Source organism: Sciurus vulgaris, assembly GCF_902686455.1.
Source record: "Sciurus vulgaris genome assembly, chromosome: 5".
Lineage (NCBI taxonomy): Eukaryota > Metazoa > Chordata > Mammalia > Rodentia > Sciuridae > Sciurus > Sciurus vulgaris.
Window position 1 is genome coordinate 51456685 of NC_136465.1, and position 19133 is coordinate 51475817.

General features: G+C 40.3%; 1 protein-coding gene across 1 annotated transcript in view; it reads right to left on the bottom strand.

Annotated features, from left to right (window-relative positions):
• The window catches only part of IKBKB (inhibitor of nuclear factor kappa B kinase subunit beta), a 44660-nt gene extending 40181 nt beyond the window's left edge, over positions 1-4479 (bottom strand). Inside the window, exons 1-2 of the mRNA XM_079141542.1 lie at positions 4310-4479; positions 3568-3690 (exon numbers count right to left, since the gene is read on the bottom strand). Of these exons, the coding sequence (XP_078997668.1) occupies positions 3568-3672 (105 nt within the window). The 5' untranslated portion in view covers positions 3673-3690; positions 4310-4479. The remainder of the gene's footprint in view (positions 1-3567; positions 3691-4309) is intronic.
• Positions 4480-19133: the final 14654 nt, after the last annotated feature.

Consider the following 19133-nt stretch of genomic DNA (forward strand, 5'->3'; position numbering starts at 1 on the left):
ACCCTGAGAAACCATAGTGGTCAAAGTATACAGCCAGGATTCAAACAGCTGTACACTTTTCAGCTTCTTTACTTACTAGCTTAGCCTGTTTGGTAAACACATTGTGTTTCAATTTACTCACCTATGAGAATTACTGTGAAGACTAGAGATAAAGCAGGTGAGATAAGGCTGGGTGTGTGGCTCAGTGGTAGAACACTTGATTGGCATGCATGAGGCCCTGCATTCCATCTCCAGCATCACACACACAAAAATAAATAAATAAAAGCATGTATGATACCTACCCTAATGCTAGCATATCATGGATTCTCAATAGTGAGCCTGATTAATAGGCATCATTTCTCTGACTATGGATACCAGTGCTTTAGGCTTTTTAAAATAATTTCTCCTGTGATAATCACAAATTTTCTTCCACTTGCAGACAAAATAAACCACAGGAGTCTTGGAAAATGAACATTGTTAGGCATTATGCTTGACTGGAGTTAAATAACCAATACTAATGTGTTTCAGCTGCACTATTTGAGAGGCTTTGAACAGAAGCACATTCTACAGAGAGCAGCTGTTCACATTCTGATCTTAGACAGTGACTGAAGGCCTTCCCTGAGCACCCAAGATGGCCTTCAGGGCTTCCCAAACGGAGGAATCACCCACAAGGATGGCAGTGAGCATCACTAAAAGTCTGTCAACATTTGGCTCCTCCCTCTCCTTCAAGCCCCTCCTTTCTATCCCACCACCAAGTTTGGTTCATTTTACCTCTAAAAATCTCTTAATTCTGCCCACTTACCATCATTTCCACCACTATCAGTCAGTCCAACCTCTCACCTGGACTACTCCAAAGACTTCCTAACTGGTCTTCCCACCTTCTACAGTTATGCCAGTGGTGTCCTAGGATGAGTGCTGAGAATTAACTGTTCAATGTTCTGAGTTTGGTAAAAAATTGGTTGTTCAACTGTTGGTGGCTTGATATACTTAAGGATGAAATGAGTGAATGATTATGTGTACCTAATATAAGATCTTCGCAGGTTGGGGCTATATAGCTCTGTGGTATAGTGCTTGCCTAGCAGGTGTAAAACACTGGGTTCAATTCTCAGCATGCATATAAATAAAATAAAGGTCCACTGACAACTAAAATAGGGGTGCTGGGGACTTAGCTGGATGGTAAAGCACCCCTGGGTTCAACCTCCAGTACAAAATAAATAAATAAATAACATTGTTTGAAAAAAAAAAAAAAACAAAAACAAAAAAAACCAAAAAAGCTCTCCACTATGGGGGAAATCTAAAGAAATCCAAAACCTGACCTCTCTTGACATGACACTCCTACACACAGACAAAAAGTCAGTCTAGGAGTCATGCCAAATGAGTGCAGGTAAGGAATTCAATGGAAGAATGAATTCCCAGGGAATGAAGCAGCCTATTAAGAAGGGCTGGTGGAGGAGGTGGCTTAGAGATGCTCCTGGAGGAATAGGCAGAATTTATGTAAAGGCAAGGATGAGAGGTAGGCTCCTCCCAGAGACAGGGCTCACAGATTACCCTGTTGGAAGCCAGGGTGCTAGAAGGCAAGGTGTAGACAGGCTGTGGAGGAACCTCAAACAATGGGAGTGGAAGTCAGATTTTTGGTTTTTAAAAAAAATAAAGAATTAAGGCTTTTGAAAAGTGGAAAGAACTGGGAAGTAGTAAAACTAGAAAATAATACACATACACACACACACACACACACACACACACACACACACACACACATTCTTAGGTCCATATCTACAAAGCCAGAAATAAATTCCATTGGCAAAAGCTTTCAAGCCCAGAGAGCAGATAGAGGTCATTTTGGAAGGAAACCAGGATATCTCCAGTTAAGCTGACTCTAGATGCACTAGGCTGTGTAGAAGTAAACCAGTCTAGGTATATGTGGGCTGTAGAATGATCTGGCCCTTCTGTTTTAATGCTAGCTCCTGGCTATCCTGACCAGGACAAATATGAGGTAGTTGTGTACATTTCTTTCTCTTCTTCTTCTTTTTTCTGGTACTAGGGATTGAACCCAGAGGCCCACTACCACTGAGCCACACCCTACAACTCTTTATTTTCAGACTAGGTGTCATTAGGTTGACAAAGCTGGCCTCAAACTGGTGATTTCCCTGCCTCAGTCTCCCTGGTCACTGGAATTACAGGTGTGCACCACCATGCCAGACTTGAGGTAGTTTTATTTCTAAAGGCCCCTTATCCATAAGGTTTGTTGAAATTCTAGTTTCCAAGTTGGGTATGTGAATATTATCACCTGTGGAACAGTACTCTGCCATCCAGCTCTGACACCCACAGGGGGGTCCTTCCATTGGCTAAAAGTTGACAGGACTCAGGGCATGGCCTGGAATGCTTTCCAACTAATGAAACAGTCACAGGAAAGTGACTGTCTGTAATGACTTTCTGACATAGCTGGGTAGCAACCTTGATGATCCCCTTGCTCACTGCAGCTACGTTTCTGGGAAGTGACAGGTTCCTATTCCCTACTGTCAAGAAAGATCCGCAACAGCCCTTAACTAAAAACCAGTACTTCAAAGACTTCAGTGGGTCTGAATTTTGGGTCAGGAGCTTAATTTTAGCTATGTGGTGTGGTGAGAGTGGTCTCCAAATTGTGTATATGTTCTCCAGGTGTTACCCAAGACTGTAATAAAAAAAATGGAAAATAAAATTAATCTTCTGCACAGAACTCTTCTCATTTATCATGGGGTATTGTGCCATATCTATCACCAGAGGTAACCTCAGGAAAATAGGCAAGTAGGTGTTCTGTGAGCAGGGGGTGCACAGGGGCAGGTTACAGTTACTTGGGCAGAACTATTGATTATATTATGCAATTTTGGTAAAATAACTCTCATACAGTGAACAAGCAGCTTAAGGAAAGTCCTACAGAAAATTTCAGTGCATCTAACACCTGCACAAACACAAATGTGGGAGAACTGACATTTTTATTGTAAGAAACTCACATCAGACACATAAGGACTAAACATAATGAGGATCTTATCATATCATATTCTAAAGCTATAAGTCCAAATAACTAAAAATTATGAAAATTATCTGAAATATGGACTTTTATCCATTACCCTTAGTAATATGTCATTCTCATGTTCAAGTGGGTGTGTATATTTTGTGCTACATAGTACTACAAACAATACTGGAAAGACATCATAATTAGCAAATATTTAAAATTTTACATTATTTTAAAAATATTAAAAATATTTCATTATTCTCATTCTTTAAATTTGTTTTATAACATTTATCAGTATATAATGTATTAGTGCATGATATTCGAATGTTAACAGAGATGCATAATGTAAAATACATAATTGAGATTAAGGGCTTAAATTTTTTGTACTATTTATTTAAGTAGTATAGTTAGAGGTTTGAGAGTCAGCCCTGAGGCCCCCTCCCCTGGTCCCTTTCTCCCCTCCCATATGACCACACCAAAGAGGAGCTCCTCTGTCCAATCAGAACAGTGAGAACAGAAGTAATGAAAGGAGGCTGTCTTCCCACCTCCTACCCTGGTCCTCCCCTGCCTCTGCCCAGGCTGCAGAAAGCCCCTACCTGATTGTGCCATCGGATGACGTTTCCAAATCCCCCCGTCCCAAGTCGTTCTTTCATTTCCCAGGCCCCACATGTCTGGGTTGGCAGGGAAGGTGACCAGCTCATACTGATGCCCTGCTAATTCTGTAAGCAATTTGGGGTGGAGGACAAAAGTTAAGGTTAAGGGGGGAAACTGAACTCGAGGAGATGGAGAAAGTAAGAGATGCTATTGCTCTTCCATGTGAGAGAAGAAAAATCGGAATTCGTTTTTATTTTGTCAATAAGCCAGTTTGTGTGCGCTGTTTGGGGTGGCAAACTTGGGCTTTGTCACCCTCCCCCCGCCCCGTAGTCGAGGAAGGCAGCAGGGGAGTCACTCAAGGGAGATACTGCCCACACCCTATGACCTAGAAAGGGGATCCCCCACCTGATTCCGGCGAGGGGCGCCTTGACTTGCCCGCCTTCTGCCCAAGGGAGCAGAGAGAGAATCTATTTCTGAGCTTCCCCACCGTCACATGTGTCTTTACAAGTCAATGAATCACGGCTTGTCTCCTAAACCACCCACCTGGGGCTGGAGTCACCCTGGCCAGGGCAGAGAGAAAGGCTCCCGAGCCCGGAAAACCCCGATTTTTAAACTCCATAGAAATTTCTTCAGAGCCTGCAGTGAGGTGAAAGAAAAGCGGGACGGGGGAAAGCCCGCCCCGGGCAGAGAGGACACCAGGGTGCAGGAGGCACCTGGGGCCCCCGGCCCGCCCAGGGGACTCACCTGTCGGCGGGGACGCGGGACAGGGGACAGGTTCCCGGGGGCGGGGGAGACAGGGGCTGGGGCGGCAAAGCTGGGGGCTCTGATACCCCCCTGAAGACATTAAAATGTTGGAATCTTAAACCAGCCGACCAAGAGCGACTTCCTCAAACACTTCCTGCTCCGACGTCACGAGCACGTGTTGCCCTGGCCGGCTCTTAAAGGAGCCGCGCGGGGCTGTGGTGCAGGCAGCCAAGGTGCCTGCGAGCCGAGCAGCGCGAGCGTGCCAAGCCCCACTATCCCTGCTCAGGGGAGAGGGGTTGAAGGTGGCTTCCAGACAGCTTGGGAGGAAATTGGGCAGACTGCTCACTGAGATGAAAGAACGGCCCTAAAATGAACTAATAAACTCGCGTTTTCCTTAAAGGAGTGACTTCAACCTTCAGCAGTTTCTAGGACAGGGGTCTTGGGGATTTCCTCATCTGGGCCTCCTAAGGTGAACTTGACACCGCTTCCTAGGCTTTTAACAAGGTGGAATTTCCCGCGCCTCCGCCCCCACTAGGATTGATTTAGGGACTGTTTACAAGAATTGCCCTCCTGTCCTCCCACAGCTCCCCTTGTTTGGAGGTTACTTGACTCGGTGTAAAGAAGATAAATCACAGTCATACACCTCATAGGTGACACCCCCTGAAAGAGAGAGGAAGGGAGGAAGAATGAGAATCCAGGAGTGTTAAACTAAACTGGATTTTCATCTCTAGTAAAGCAGGGGAAATTGTGACTCTCAGCCTTGAGATTCACGTTCATCTCCTTCCTACTTGGAACTGTAACCAGGTCTTCTATCATTGAGTTTCTCAGTTAAATGGCTTTATATTAGCAGACAAAGGAGGTGTGTGTGTATGTGTGTGTATTGGCATATTTTACTCAAGCAGGAAAAACCGTATTAAAGGAAACCTGATGATAATACGTGACATTTTCACAGTGCTTACTTTGTGCCAGGCCTTATCCTAAACTCTGTACTTAGATTTCCTTAATCTGCTAGTCAACCCTATGAATAGAAGATATCATATTAATTATCCTCATTTTGCCAATCAGAAAACTGATGAACAGGAAACGTCTTTATCCCAAAGTCACAGAGCTACTAATTGAAACTGAACCTCAAGCAGCTGGTTCCTAGGCCCATGTTCTAAGAAATTCAGGAGACAAACTGAATTTTGAATCTGGATAATGCTATGCACTACCTCTGATGTTAGAGCAAGTTACTTGACCACTCCAAGCATCCATTTCCTATATTCTTAAAATAAAATATAGGCATTATTAGACTGGGTTAAATGAAATTGTCTTTTTTTCTTTTTGAGATCAAAACATCAGTAACAAAGATCAGCAGTTTCATCCGGTACAGCCTATTAGCAGCAGTACTAAAGGGCACATAAATTGTAAAAAGAGGTACCAGAAGAGTTCTGAGGAATGAATGAGGTAATGGTAAAAACAACACTTGACATAGGGGACTCTCCTGACTGAACAGAGTCCAGGGCTTGAAGTTAACTCTTAGGAACTTTCCTCAACCCAAAAATATGGGTTGGTAGTGCCTAGGGCTGTGCTAGGTCTCAGACTGCTCTTTTGTTTATTTATTTCTTTTCTTCTTTTGTGGTATCTCATACAGGCTAAGCACATGCTCTACCACTAAGCTACCTTATTTCTTGATTATCCTATAGTCAAATCTAAATTACACATTCAACCACAAAGACAGGAGTTAATAGTCATAAAGCACGTGGAGTAGTGCCTGGCAAAGTCTAGTGCATTGCATTTGTTTAATAAATAAATTTTTAAAATGAAACATATTTACTTAGCACCTGTATGTGCTGGATACTATGTAGAGTTTACTTCCTGTATGATATCATAAATGGTTTCTTTTTAATCCTGTCACATCTGAAAACCAGTGCTCCTAAGAAACTTATCAAGACATTTACTGATATGCCAAAGGTTTACTCTACACCACTGAAATGCCAAGAGTTCTTATTTTGCTCAACTCAAAATAGCTTGGTTTTCAGCTAAACATAAATCTCTCTAATAAAGTTATATATTAATAGTTTTTTTTAAAATAAATGATGTGCCAGGAAAGGGCCTCTGGATCTTATCATGTTCCAAGATATTTATCATGTTAAACTCTATTTTCCCTCCAGATAAGACCATATCCAGATCACTGCCTGCATCTTGTCTCTATCTTGCTCTGGTGATGTTAAGCAGACTGTTGACATTTTTCAGATGCAGCAGAAAAATGTTCCTTTTTATTCATGCTTTGAGACTGAGCATGCTATTTAGCTGTGACTAAAGAATAGTCAAGAAATATTGAACAGCCTGGCACAGCTCTAGGCATGGTTGATCCTTGGGGACCCAAGCTGTATAACTTGCATCAGAGGCATTCAGAATCTTCCTGGAGTTATCAGACCCACAGAGAGACATCTAGTGAGGGGTGACAGGGACCAGGCAATATAAAATTAGTGCTAATTTGTTGTGCTGCAAAGGCAGTGAAATATTAGAAATAAGGATAAAATTTATGAGCATGATTGATTGTCAAATCGAATCTAATTCCCTGAGGAAGTCAAAGATAACTATCATCTTAGTCTTTTTATATTATCAATTGGTTGAGGCAAAGCAGCACTGAGCTCCTTTGAGTGAGGAAGATTGTTTTCAGCACCATCTGGGAGCTAAATCATAGAAGAAGCCAGTCTCAAAATTAGGAAGTAATACAATAGACCACTCAGAATGGGGAGGATTTCCCCAGCCCCCAGAGTCAGCTCTGCTTCAGTGATTTTAGCGATTCTTTTATTATCCTTCCAAGTTTGTTTAATCCTGGCCCTGAAGAGAGAGAACTCTGCAAGTCAGGTCTTGCTCTGTCAACAAGTATTCCTCTGCCAGGAAAATTGGAAAAACATGTTTAGTTGGAGGACATGAAGAAATCTGCCCTTTTTCGTAGAGAGTTGGTGGGAGGAGGTGGGCTGATACAGACTGATAGTGACAATGAACCTTGTCCCAGATATTTTGAGATTCAGTGTAGAACTGCAGAAGAGGAAGGAAAGAAAAGGCTGCCAAGTTGGATTTGGGCAATGGTGAAAACTTCAAGAGGAGCAGAGCCAGACAGACCATCCTGCCTCAAACTTTGGATGAAATATTGAAAGCCAAGGATTTGGAGCACTGAGTCACCCTCGCAGGAAGAATGAAAGCTTGAGTATAGAAATCACTTTGTAAACTCCCTTTACTTTTATACACATGCATTTTTATTCTAGTAAATTCTAATTAAAGAGGAAGAAGTCATTAAAGGTCAATTTATACCCCTCGACCTTGGTGGCAGGGAGACCATGGATATGGGCTGGATGAGTGTATATATTTACACTACCTGGAAAGGTATGTTTCTTAGCTCACCTCAGTTCTGAGTGCCACCTTTTGCTCTGTAAGGGCAAAGATTTTGTTCACTGCAGCATCCCTAGTTCCTGGGACATATAGGTGCTCAATAAAAATTTTACTGAATGAATGAGGGAATTGGTCAATGAAAAAACTGATGATTCTGTACTCTTGCATTTGGTCATACATGATATCTGGAATCTGAGAGTTGTGGAACCTCATCCAGGCTCCGACTTTTCTTGGATTTATGAACTCAAGCAAGTTACATAACCTCACTTAACCTAAGTTTTCTATAAAATGGAGGCTAATAAAACCTATTCTTCATGGTTATATGATACTGTATTAAAAAGTAGAACGTCAGATACTTATTAAACCCTCTTTGAATAGTAGTTATTAATGCTATTGTTATTTGTAAAGTATTATTATTTTCAGTGTTGGGACAGTGGGGATTGAATCCAGAGTCTTGCACATGAAGTACACTACCACTAAGCTATATGCCCAGCCTTTTTTTTTTTTTTTTTTAATGCAATAACCCAGAAGTCAGCTGAGATCTCCGTCCATTGTAATTCAAATGGAATACACTCAATGATCCATTCCTTCCCCTTGAAGTACAAGATCTCCCCAACAGGATCTTGCTTTCAGAACAAGTATGTGATGACAATGAGGCAAGGTGGTATGCTTCTTACTTGCCTCTGACCCTGACTTCCTACTTTTGCTGAATTCTTAACTGCCCTTTCTAAACAGATCCTCTTCCCCACCATAACTCGTTATTTTATCACCACACCCTGTTCTAATCTTTTATAAGAATTTTCACTAATTTTAATATCATTTTTTTCTTGTTTATTGCCCACTTCCCCCAATACTGTCAGCTCCCTATCTGTCCTTTCTATGCCTGACTATTCAAGCATTATCTCTTGCTGGCCATACAGAATAATAACAGCAGCAAACATTTATTGGCCAAAAAATAGGTGATTACTATGATTCGTATAAGTGTTCCCCAAAGACCCCTGTGTTGAAGACTTGGTCCTCAGTCTGTAGTGCTCTTGGAAGGTAGTGGAACCAGTAAGAGATGGGCCCCAGGGAAGTTAGGTCATCAGGGCCATGCCCTAGAAGGAGATTTTGGAACCCAGCCTTTCCTTTTTCTCTTCTTGCTTCCTGGCCACCATGAGATGAGTGGCTTTACTCTACCACAGGCTCCCTGCCATGGTGTTCTGTTTCATCAAATACCCAAAGCAAAAGGGCCATACAACCATGGTCTGATACCATTAGCCAAAATGAACCATTTCCATTATAAAGTATTTATGTCAGTTACCCTGTCACAGTGATGCAAAGGTGACTAATATGAATATGCTACACTGTAATTATTTATTAGGGATTTGATCAGTTTATGGGTCCTTTAGCCATGCAAAGCTTAGGGGACTTGTTTTCTCCCCCTAGAAGTGGAAGTCAGTCCTTTCCCAGGATTTCATCCAATGATCATTCATAGAAGGACTTGATATTTGACACTTGGTGTTTGACTTGAACAAGAGTGTGCAGAGGTGGAAGAATTGACATCAGAGTGCCCTAAGTCATTTGAAATTAAACATTAGACAACTTCAGAAGTCACCAATTCCTTGAGCCCATTCTCACTCCCCATCTCAACTATCCCTCTCTTGCCCAGCTTCTCAGGCCTCTTGTTTTTTAACAAAGAATCAGACTCTCTCAGTTTCTCCTGCAGAGCAACCAGTAATCCTAGCCACAATTCCTAGCCTCAGTTAGACCTCCCATGAACAGCCAGGGAGTCTCATGTGGTCAGTACAGCAGCTTCACTTTGATTTTGAATGCCCTAGGCTATGCACATATGCCCTATTTCCTGACTAACTGTTCTGCCCTTCCAGGGTAAAACTACTCCTTCTCAAGTTGACACTAACTACCCCAGACCTTCTGGTAACTTTAGGACCCTTTTTATGACCAAATTCTGGGTCAAACAAAGGGCTACCTACACAGTATCTAATTTCTTTTTCTTTCTGCCCTAGCAACCACTGTCTGAAAGGAAACGGGCCCCATAGTGATTTTTATTTGAATTATACTTCCTCTTAGGAGACAGAAAAACTGACAGATTTGGGTACTAAATAACATTTCTTCCTCTCTACTACTTCTTCTAATAATTACTATCTGCCAGTCTGAGTGAATTCACATTGGTCAAGTGTATGGGTCAGTAAAGTAAGCAAATACAGCAGGACTAGGAAGAATAACTCTTAAGGGAAAAAATTTTAGACCCCCCTACTCATTTTATTATCTGAGGACATAGGCTAATTTACATACACAGACACTCTCTGTTTTATTTCATTTTTTTAAAAAATCAGAGGTATAATTTATATACAGTTAAATTTATCAATTTTAAGTATACGATTTAATGAGTTTTTAACAACTGCACATAACTTTTAACTGTCAGAAGTGTATGGAATATCATTCCAAAAGTTCTCTTGTGCCCCCGTGCTGTCAATATCCTCCCCTTCCTTCTGACCCTCCAGCCCCTGGTAACCTCTGGATCTGAAGTCACCATAGTTTTGTAGTTTGCCTAGTTTTAATTTAACTTCTTAGCTACATTTTCTAGAGAACTGTTAAGGTGTGGCCAAAGTTTTGGATTGGGTTGGATTTCTCTTGCCATGGAGTCAGAGGCCACAGATGATCAAATAGCTGACCCAATCTGGATGGGCCTGATTCATCAGTTCCAGAATAATGCAGGGATGACTTGGCTGTGGACTGCTAATCACAGAGACTTCAAAGCCTATGCCAAGAATGAGGAAGAGAAGGAGAGGGGAAAAAATCTGGGTTTGAGGGTGGAGGAGTAGAAAAGACCACAAAGCCTGCAAAGATGGGAATGTTAGGTAAAGGCCTAGCTGTGATGCAATTCAACTATCAGACCCAAATCCATCCTGAGCCCAGGCTTCTTAGTACTTCTGCTTATCAGTAGTGTCAATCCCACCTACTTGCATTTCCAACTTCTCCTTTCTGCAGGAAGCTGCAGGTGACCTCAGAGCTGCTACATCACTATAGTAGACCAAAATACGCAACCCCCAAAGAACACTGTAAAAGACCAGATTATATCACACCAAAATATGACTTTTTGGTGTAAAGATTATTTTGAGAAACAGCCGAAGAGTCTCTAAAAACAGAATAGAAGTTTACCTTTTCTATTTTATTTATTTATTTTATTTTTTGGCAGGAGGTGGGTACCAGGGATTAAACTCAAGGGCACTGAGTGACATCCCCAGTCCTATTTTGTATTTTTAGAGACAGGATCTTCCTGAGTTGCTTAGTGCCTCACTTTTGATGGCTTTTGATGACTTTTGATGCCTGACTTTCAACTTGCGATCCTCCTCAGTCTCCTGCGCTGCTCGGATTACAGGCCTGTGCCACCTTGCTACCTTTTCATAAGGCAAATTTACATCTATAAAATTAAATCTCCATTTGTAAGATATCTCCCACTCTCTACCAGGAGAAGGGTGGCCCTCAATCACCAACTCTATCAACGGAGAAGATACCAACACAGATCTGTGCAACCAATCTTACCCTTGTTCGCCATGCTTTTCTGGACACCTCCCAAAACTCTCTGAGACAACACCCTTCTTATTTGTTCCAGCTGGAGATGTTATTTAAACCTGAATCCTACACCACCTCTCTAGATTTTTCTCATTTCTATGAGTGTCTCCCACCTTTCATGAAGTATACATGTTATTCAACTTCTGTTTGTTTTTGTCTTGTTAATCTGCCTTTTGTTACAGGTGGCCCAATCAGAGAGTAGAGAAAAATTGTTTTTCTGCTCCTACAGTTTTGATGACCCAGATAGGACTTCTAAGGCACCCCACTTGCTCTGGAATGTACAGATTGGATCCTGGGGAAACTGGTAGAATCTGGCAAAGGATAAGAATGCTGACCAAAGTCAGCTCTCCTATATTTCTGTGCAGTGCCCCATCAAGAAAGGATAGTAAACATTTGTTTCTTTCATTCCAAATTCATATTGGCAAGAGAAAAATATTTATAAGAATTATCATCTTGGATGTGGGTTGTTGTTTTGTTTTGTTTTGCTTTTTTTTCTTTATTATTGTGACTCCCGATAAATTTGACTTTAGGATAACCATTGGGGACAGCTATGGCGTTCCCATTGTACCTTTTTCTGCCTTAAAATTTGACTTGGATATCCATCTGTTGTGGTGCCCAAATTTTTAGTTCTTCCTGTACAAGCACCAACCATCAGGTTGGGGACACCCCAGATAGGACCAAATAAAAGTGTGGGTTGCACACCATTCGCAATTAATATTCTATCAACCATTGCCAGATCTCAGAGGACTTGTCTAAGACAATTTCTTTGGGTGGCCTTTGGTAGTGACTATGAATTTTCAGAGGACTGTACCTTTTGAGTTCTCTTTAGGGACCTCTTGTATCTGTGGTTAAACCATAAAAGGTTTATTGGTTTCAAGTCATCAGAGTTGTATTGCTTTTGACCTTTAGTCATATAATAAGTATTTCTTTGATGTAAAAGAAAAAGAAAAAAATTAAAGAAGAGTTCAATAATGCCAGAAATATTTACTGGTTGTCCCAGCTAAATTGATTTTAAGGTATTTTAAAAAGGATGGAAAAAAAGACCTCTATAATCAGAAGTTGTCCTCACTGGAAGCTAATATTAAGACTGATAGAAGCTTTTGTTTTCAAGACTTCTTTGCTCTATTTGATCCTCCTCCTATCATGGGATCTTCTCAGGCAACTGAAACCAGTCTGTCTCCCATCACTGTGACAAAATACCAGAGAAAATTAACTTAAAGGAGGAAAGATCTATTTTTGGCTCATGGTTTCAGAGGTTTCAGCCCATGATCAGCTGACTCCATTGTTTATGTGTCTGAAGTAAGTCAAAATCTCATGGTGGAAGGGTGAGATGGAGAAAAGCTGCGTACCTCATGTCAGCCAGAAAGGGAGCAGGGTGGAAGGAGGGAGGGAGAAAGGAAGGAACTGGGGACAAAATATATCCTACAAGAACAACTCCCCAGTGATCTACTTCCTCCAACTAAGTCCCACCTCCTGAAGTTTCCACCACTTCCTGATAGAGCCACTAGCTAGGGACCAAGCCTTCAATATATAAGTCTTTAGGAATATTTCAGAGCCTAACTATACCACTCTTCAAAAACCTCTGCTGACTATATACTCCGCAAATTCTGTTCATCTGTTGTTGGCATGATTTGTTGCAGATCATTTGGAACTTCATTGACTTCTTTGGGATACTAAGTTCTCTTCAAAATGCTTTCCCTAGGACCCATTCCTTCCCATCACTTCTGATCCTCCTTCCTCCTTTTACCACCTTTGATCCTCCATTCAGTTCTTTTAAATTCTTGAGAATCCCCTTTCAAACCCTACCTCTCTCTGCATCTCTTTGTCCACCCCGCCAGACCTTTTTCCTTCTCACTCCAGCCTCTCATCACTTTAACCTTAGGTACCCCTACTCTCAGGGAGTCTGGGTCCCCCAAAAGCAACTACCTGAGGGTGAATAAGGTAGATATAGACCAGATATTTTAGCCATTCAAATGATCGTTGGAAACATTCAGATAGCTGCTAAATGTCTCCTCAGTCACTTGCTTTAAATTTAGCCCACAGTGTTCATAAAACTGACTTCTGACCACAGGTAAATAAGCCCCAAAGCTCTTTCTTTGAGAAACCTTGTATCTGTTCTCTGTGCCTTTGAGATATACATTTCCTACTCTGTTTCCTCTAGGATCTGAGGTCCATCTCTTTGAAAGGCAAACTTTGGGGTATTATTCTCATCAGAAGGGAGAAGAAAGTTGTACTTGGAAGCAAACTTGCAAATGAAAAATCTAGTCTATTTCGTAAATATTGGTAAGCAGCATTAGTCATATGCGTGATAACCTTCGTTTGTTCAATCTGGCCAACACTCAAATTTGGAATGAACTTTTATAAAAAATAAACTAGTGTCTTAGTCTGTTTTCTGTTGTTGTAATAAAGTATCAGAAGCCAGATACTGTATAAAGACTAGGTGTTTATAGCAGAGCATGATGATGCATGCCTGTAATCCTAGCAACTCCAGAGGCTAAGGCAGGAGTATTGCAAATTTGAGGCCAGCTTCAGTAACTTAGTGAGGCCCTAAGCAATTTAGAGAGACCCTGTCTCAAAGCTTAAAAAATTTAAAAAGTGGGGCTAGGAATGTGGCTCAGTGGTTAAGTACTCCTGGGTTAAATCCCTGTTACTCGCCCCCCACAAAAAAAGAGGGAGAGGTTTATTAAACTTATGGTTCTGGAAGCTTGGAAGTCCAAGAGTTTGGCTCCAAAATCTGTTATCTGTTGAGGGCCCCCTTATTGCAGCCTAATATGGTGGAGGACATCACAAGGTGAGATAGAGCAAAGCATGCTAACTTGGGTTTCTCTTCTTATAATAAAGTCACTAATGCTGCCATGGGAGTCCTGCCCTCCTGTTCTTTTCTAATTCTAATTACCTTTCAGAGGCTCCACCTCTAGTATCATTAACATATGACTTTGGAGATTGAGTTTCCAAAATGTGAACTCTGGGAAGACACATGGAAACCACAGCAACTAGTAAGTCTTGTATTGTTGTACCTGGCACCTTGAAATTTAATGTTTTTATTAGTCAATTATAGATACATAGTTGTAGAGTTTGTTTTGACATATTCATGGAATATAGTTTACTCCATTTCAATTCTCTGTTCTTCCCCCTTCTTCGTTCCCCTGCTTCCCTTCCTCTACTTAATAGTCTACCTTCTATTTACTTATTATTTTTTAATCAGTGCTTTATAGTTATGCATAAAGGCAGAATTCACTATGATGTATTAATGTAGGTACACAGCCTAATTTAGTCAATTTCATTCCACAGTTCTCTTTCCTCATCCCTCCTCCATCCCCCTCAATACCCATTCTCTATTCCATTAATCTCCCTTCCATTTTCATGGGATTCCCATCCTGCTGCCCTGTCATGTTTTTCCTCCTTATTTCTCTCCAGCTTCTGCATATGGGAGAAAGCATTTGACCTTTGGCTTTCTGAGTCTGATTTCACTTCGTATGATTTTCTGTGGTTCCATTCATTTACCAGCAAATGACATAATTTCATACTTTTTTTTTTCTCTTGGTACTGGGGATTAAACCTAGTTGTGCTTAACTACTAAGCCACATCCCCATCCCCCTTTATTTTTTATTTTAAAACAGGTTCTCATTAAGTTACCTAAGTCCTCACTAAGTTGTTGAGGCTGGCTTTGAACATGTGATCCTCCTGCCTCAGCTTCCCTAGCTACTGGGATTACAGGCATGTGCCACCATGATCTCTCTCTCTCTCTCTCTGTCTCTCTCTCTCTCTCTCTCTTTCTCAATGTAGGTACTTACTGCTATAAACTTCTTTCTTAGTTCTGCTTTTGCTAAATCTCACAAGTATTGGTATGTTGTTTTAATTTTTTTTTTCTCTTTCTCCCTCTGGTTCTGGGAATAGAACACGAGGATGCTCTACCACTGAGCTACATCCCCAGTCCCCAGCCCTCCTTTTTTTCTGATATAGGGTTTGCTAAGTTGTGAATACTGGCCTTGAACTTGCCGTCCTCATTTCAGGCTCCTGAATTACTGGGATTACAGGTATATACCACATTTGTTTATAGGAAATTTCACTTTCTATTTTGATTTCTTTATTGACTTTGTCACTCAAGAAAATGTTGTTTGAGCTGGGGTTGTAGCTCAGTGGCAGAGCACTTGCCTAGCACATGTGAGTCACTGGATTCAATCCTCAGCACCACATAAAAATAAATAAATAAAATAAAGGTATTGCATCCATCTACAACTAAAAATATTTTTTAAAAAGAGAAAATGTTTAATTTCCATGTATTTTTCTATAGGTCCTCTAGTTGATTTCTAGTTTTATTCCATTGTAGTCAGAGAAGATACATTATTTTTTATTATTATTTAAATTTATTTTGAAGTTGTTGAGACTTGTTTATGATGCAATATATTTCTACCTGGAGAATTTTTATGTGCTGATGAGAAGAATGTGTATTCTGCAAGTATTGGATTAAACTCTGGAAATATCTGTTAGGTTCATTTGATCTATAGTATAGTTTAATGATAATGTTTCTTTGTTGGTATTTTTGTCTAGATGATCTGTCTATTAATAAAAGTGGGGCGTTGAAGTACCCAACTATTATTACACATTAGATTCTATTTCTCCTTTTAGCTCTAACAGAGTCTGTTTTACATAATTGGATGCTTCAGCATTGGGTACATATGTATTTATATTGTTATTTCCTTTTGTTGAATTGGTTCCTTGATAGTGATCTTCTTTGTCTGTTTTTGTAGGTTTTGACCTAAAGTCTATTTTGTCAGATAAAAGTATAGCTACTCCGGCCCACTTTTGGTTTCCATTTGTGTAGTATATCTTTTCTATCCCTTTACTTTCAGTCCATTTGTATCTTCATTGGTGAAGTGAGTTTCTGGTAGGCAGCATAACATTAGACCTTGTATTTTTAATTCATTCAGCTAAAGACCTTTTGATTGGAGAATTTAATTCATTTACATTCAAAGTTATTTTTGATAAGTAAAGGCCTACTCCTTCCACTTTGATAATTTTTTCCTGGTTGTTTGTACATCCTTTTTCAAATGTTTCTCTCATTGATCTTTGTAGTTTGGTGATTTTATATATTGACAGGTTTGATCCTTTTTCTTTTTGTATGTCTGTTCTCCTAGAGAGTTTTTTGCTTTTGTCAAGGTTGTAGTTATCTTCTTGCTTCTAGTGTGGAACTTCCATAAGCATTTTTTTTTTTTTTTTTGACAGCCTGTCTGTTAGTGAAGAATTCTTTCTTCTCTTGGAAAGTTATTATTTTCTGCAGGTTATAGTATTATTGACATTTCTGGCAATAGTATTTTTTAATCCTTTTTTTTTTTCCTTTCAGGACTTTCACTTTATCATCCAATTCTCTCCAGGTCTTGTAGATTTCTGGAAAAAGTTGTGTGGAGTATCTATGATGGATTCCCTTCTTTGTGATTTAATATTTTTCTATTACTATTTTTAGAATTTCCTCTTTGTCTTGTATATTTGACAGTTTGACTATAACATGCCATAAAGAGAATTCTTTTTGACTAAATATATTAGGAATCCTAAGTTTCCTGTATGTAGATGTTTCTTTCCTAAGATTTGGGAAGTTTTTAGCAATTAAATAGATTTTCTGTAACTTTTCCCTTCTTTTCTCCTTCTGAAACTAATAATATAAATGTTTTCTCAATTAGTGGTGTTCCATAAATCTTCATAAATCTTTCTTTGTTCTTTTTAACATTTTTCTTTCTTTTTGTCTGACTGAATTATTTCAAAAGATCTGCCTTCAAGCCAGGGATGGTGGTAATACCTGTAATTCCAGTTACTAGAGAGACTGAAGCAGAAAGGACAATTTTAGCAAGACCCTGTCTCAAAATAAAATATTAAAAGGATTAGTGATGTGAGAATGTAGCTCACTAGTAAAGTAAATGCCTAGCACATGCAAAGTCCTAGGTTCAATTCCTAGTACCACCAAAAAAGAAAAAGAAAAAAAATCTGTCTTTAAGCTCAGAAATTCTTTTTTCTGCTCAATATAGCTGCTGTTGAAGTTCTTAATTGTATTTTTTTTATTTCATTCATTCAGTTCTTTAGTGCCATAATTTGTTTGGTTCTTTTTTGTCATTTCTGTCTCTGCTGAATTTCTAATTCATTTCATGAATTTTCCTTCTAATTTATTTGAATAGCCTATTCATATTCTCTTGTATTTTAATTTTTTCCTTAAATATTAATTTTGAATTATTTTTCAGGAAATTTATTGATTTTCCTTGCTGGGTGGTGGTGGTCTGTTACTGGAGAGTTATTGCTTAACTTTGTAGGTCTTTTTTTTTTTTTTTAATCACTCTTCTTTTGTCACTAGATTGATGTTTGTATATTGGTAAGATGAATTACCCATTACAAATTTTATAGGGTAGCATTCATAGTAAAAAAATTAAAATTAAAATAAAAAAAAAAAAGCTTTCTCCTGGTTATATGTCCTACGGTTGGATGATTCCACTGTGTTGGTTTTAGTTCAAGATGAGTGCTTCAGTGAGGTTCCCTGTAACTTTTTCAACTGTAATTAATGATGATGTCTATTTGTCAGTGGCCTAGGCTACAGTGTTGCTCCTCCAGTTGAGATGCAGCTCTCTAAGGTAGGACAGGTTCACTAGCAGTTCTGGGCATGATGCGTCCTGCTGAGGATGCGAGCTGCCCATGTTTCCTAGGGTTGCATGGGGGCAGGGTGCTTCAGGGATCCAGGTAGGAATGGTCTTATCATACCTGGTAATGGGGTGGGGTACCTGTCAATATCTATAGGCCCCACGGGGCTCTGACCGGAACTGGTAGGTCCAGACAGGGTATCAGTCAGTGTCCAAGAACTAGGTGAGTGTCTCACTGGGACTTCTGGGGACTTACCTGATCAAGGCAGGCTTCTCAGCTGCTTTCTGGAGCTGAGAGTGGGTAAATGGGATTGCTTATCTGCTTCGCAGGGTCTCCATGAATTGATCTTCTGAAAAGAGGCTGCAGTGAACTCCTATTGGGGTTATAGGAGCATAGTGGGGCTGCTCAGCTGCTTCTCGGGGGCCTATGTGGGCTGAGCCATTCAAGGACATCTGTTCAACTGTTGTCCTGTGTTGTGGTTTTGTGAGTGGGGGTGCCCAGCTGCTTCCAGGACAGTAGGGCTTCCCTGCTATTGCCTGGGGGCCTGCAGGTCAAGTCAATCAGGGTCGACTGACCAGGTACTTCCCTAAACTGTGGGAGGTTGGATGGGGTCACCTAGTTGGTTCAAAGGGTTGTTTTGGCTGACCTACCAGGGGCAGCTGCTGGGCTACTTCACAGGACCCCAGATAGGCAGAGTTTCAATATGGTATTAAGCAGCACGAGTCTGGGCTGGGGAAAGCACATTATGGCTGGGCTCTTTCTCTCATACAATGCCATAGGATGGTAATCTGGCAACTTCCAAATTGGGCTCAGAATCTTTGAGGGCTGTAGGTTTCTCCAGAATCAAATGTTTCAGGTCTCTTAATTCTATATGCCAGGAATCTTGCTTCTTTCCATTCTTGTGGGACTTTTAACTTTTAACTATGAGAATTACTCTGTTCCATCAAGAGCCAGTCCCTTAGTTAGGAATCTGTTTTATATTGGAAACCCCAATTAGTTTACTCATTACCTTCTTTTAAACAAAATTTTTTTTAGTTGTCAATAGACATTTATTTTGGTTTATTTATATGTGGTGCTGAGGATCTAACCCAGTCCTCACATATGCTAGGCAAGTGTTCTATCACTGAGCCACAACCCCAAGCCCTCCTTGCCTTCTTATACATACACCCTGGAATATAAAGCAATGCATATATCAAAAGTAATAATATTAGCTGGGTGTGGTGGCACACACCTGTAGTCCCAGTGA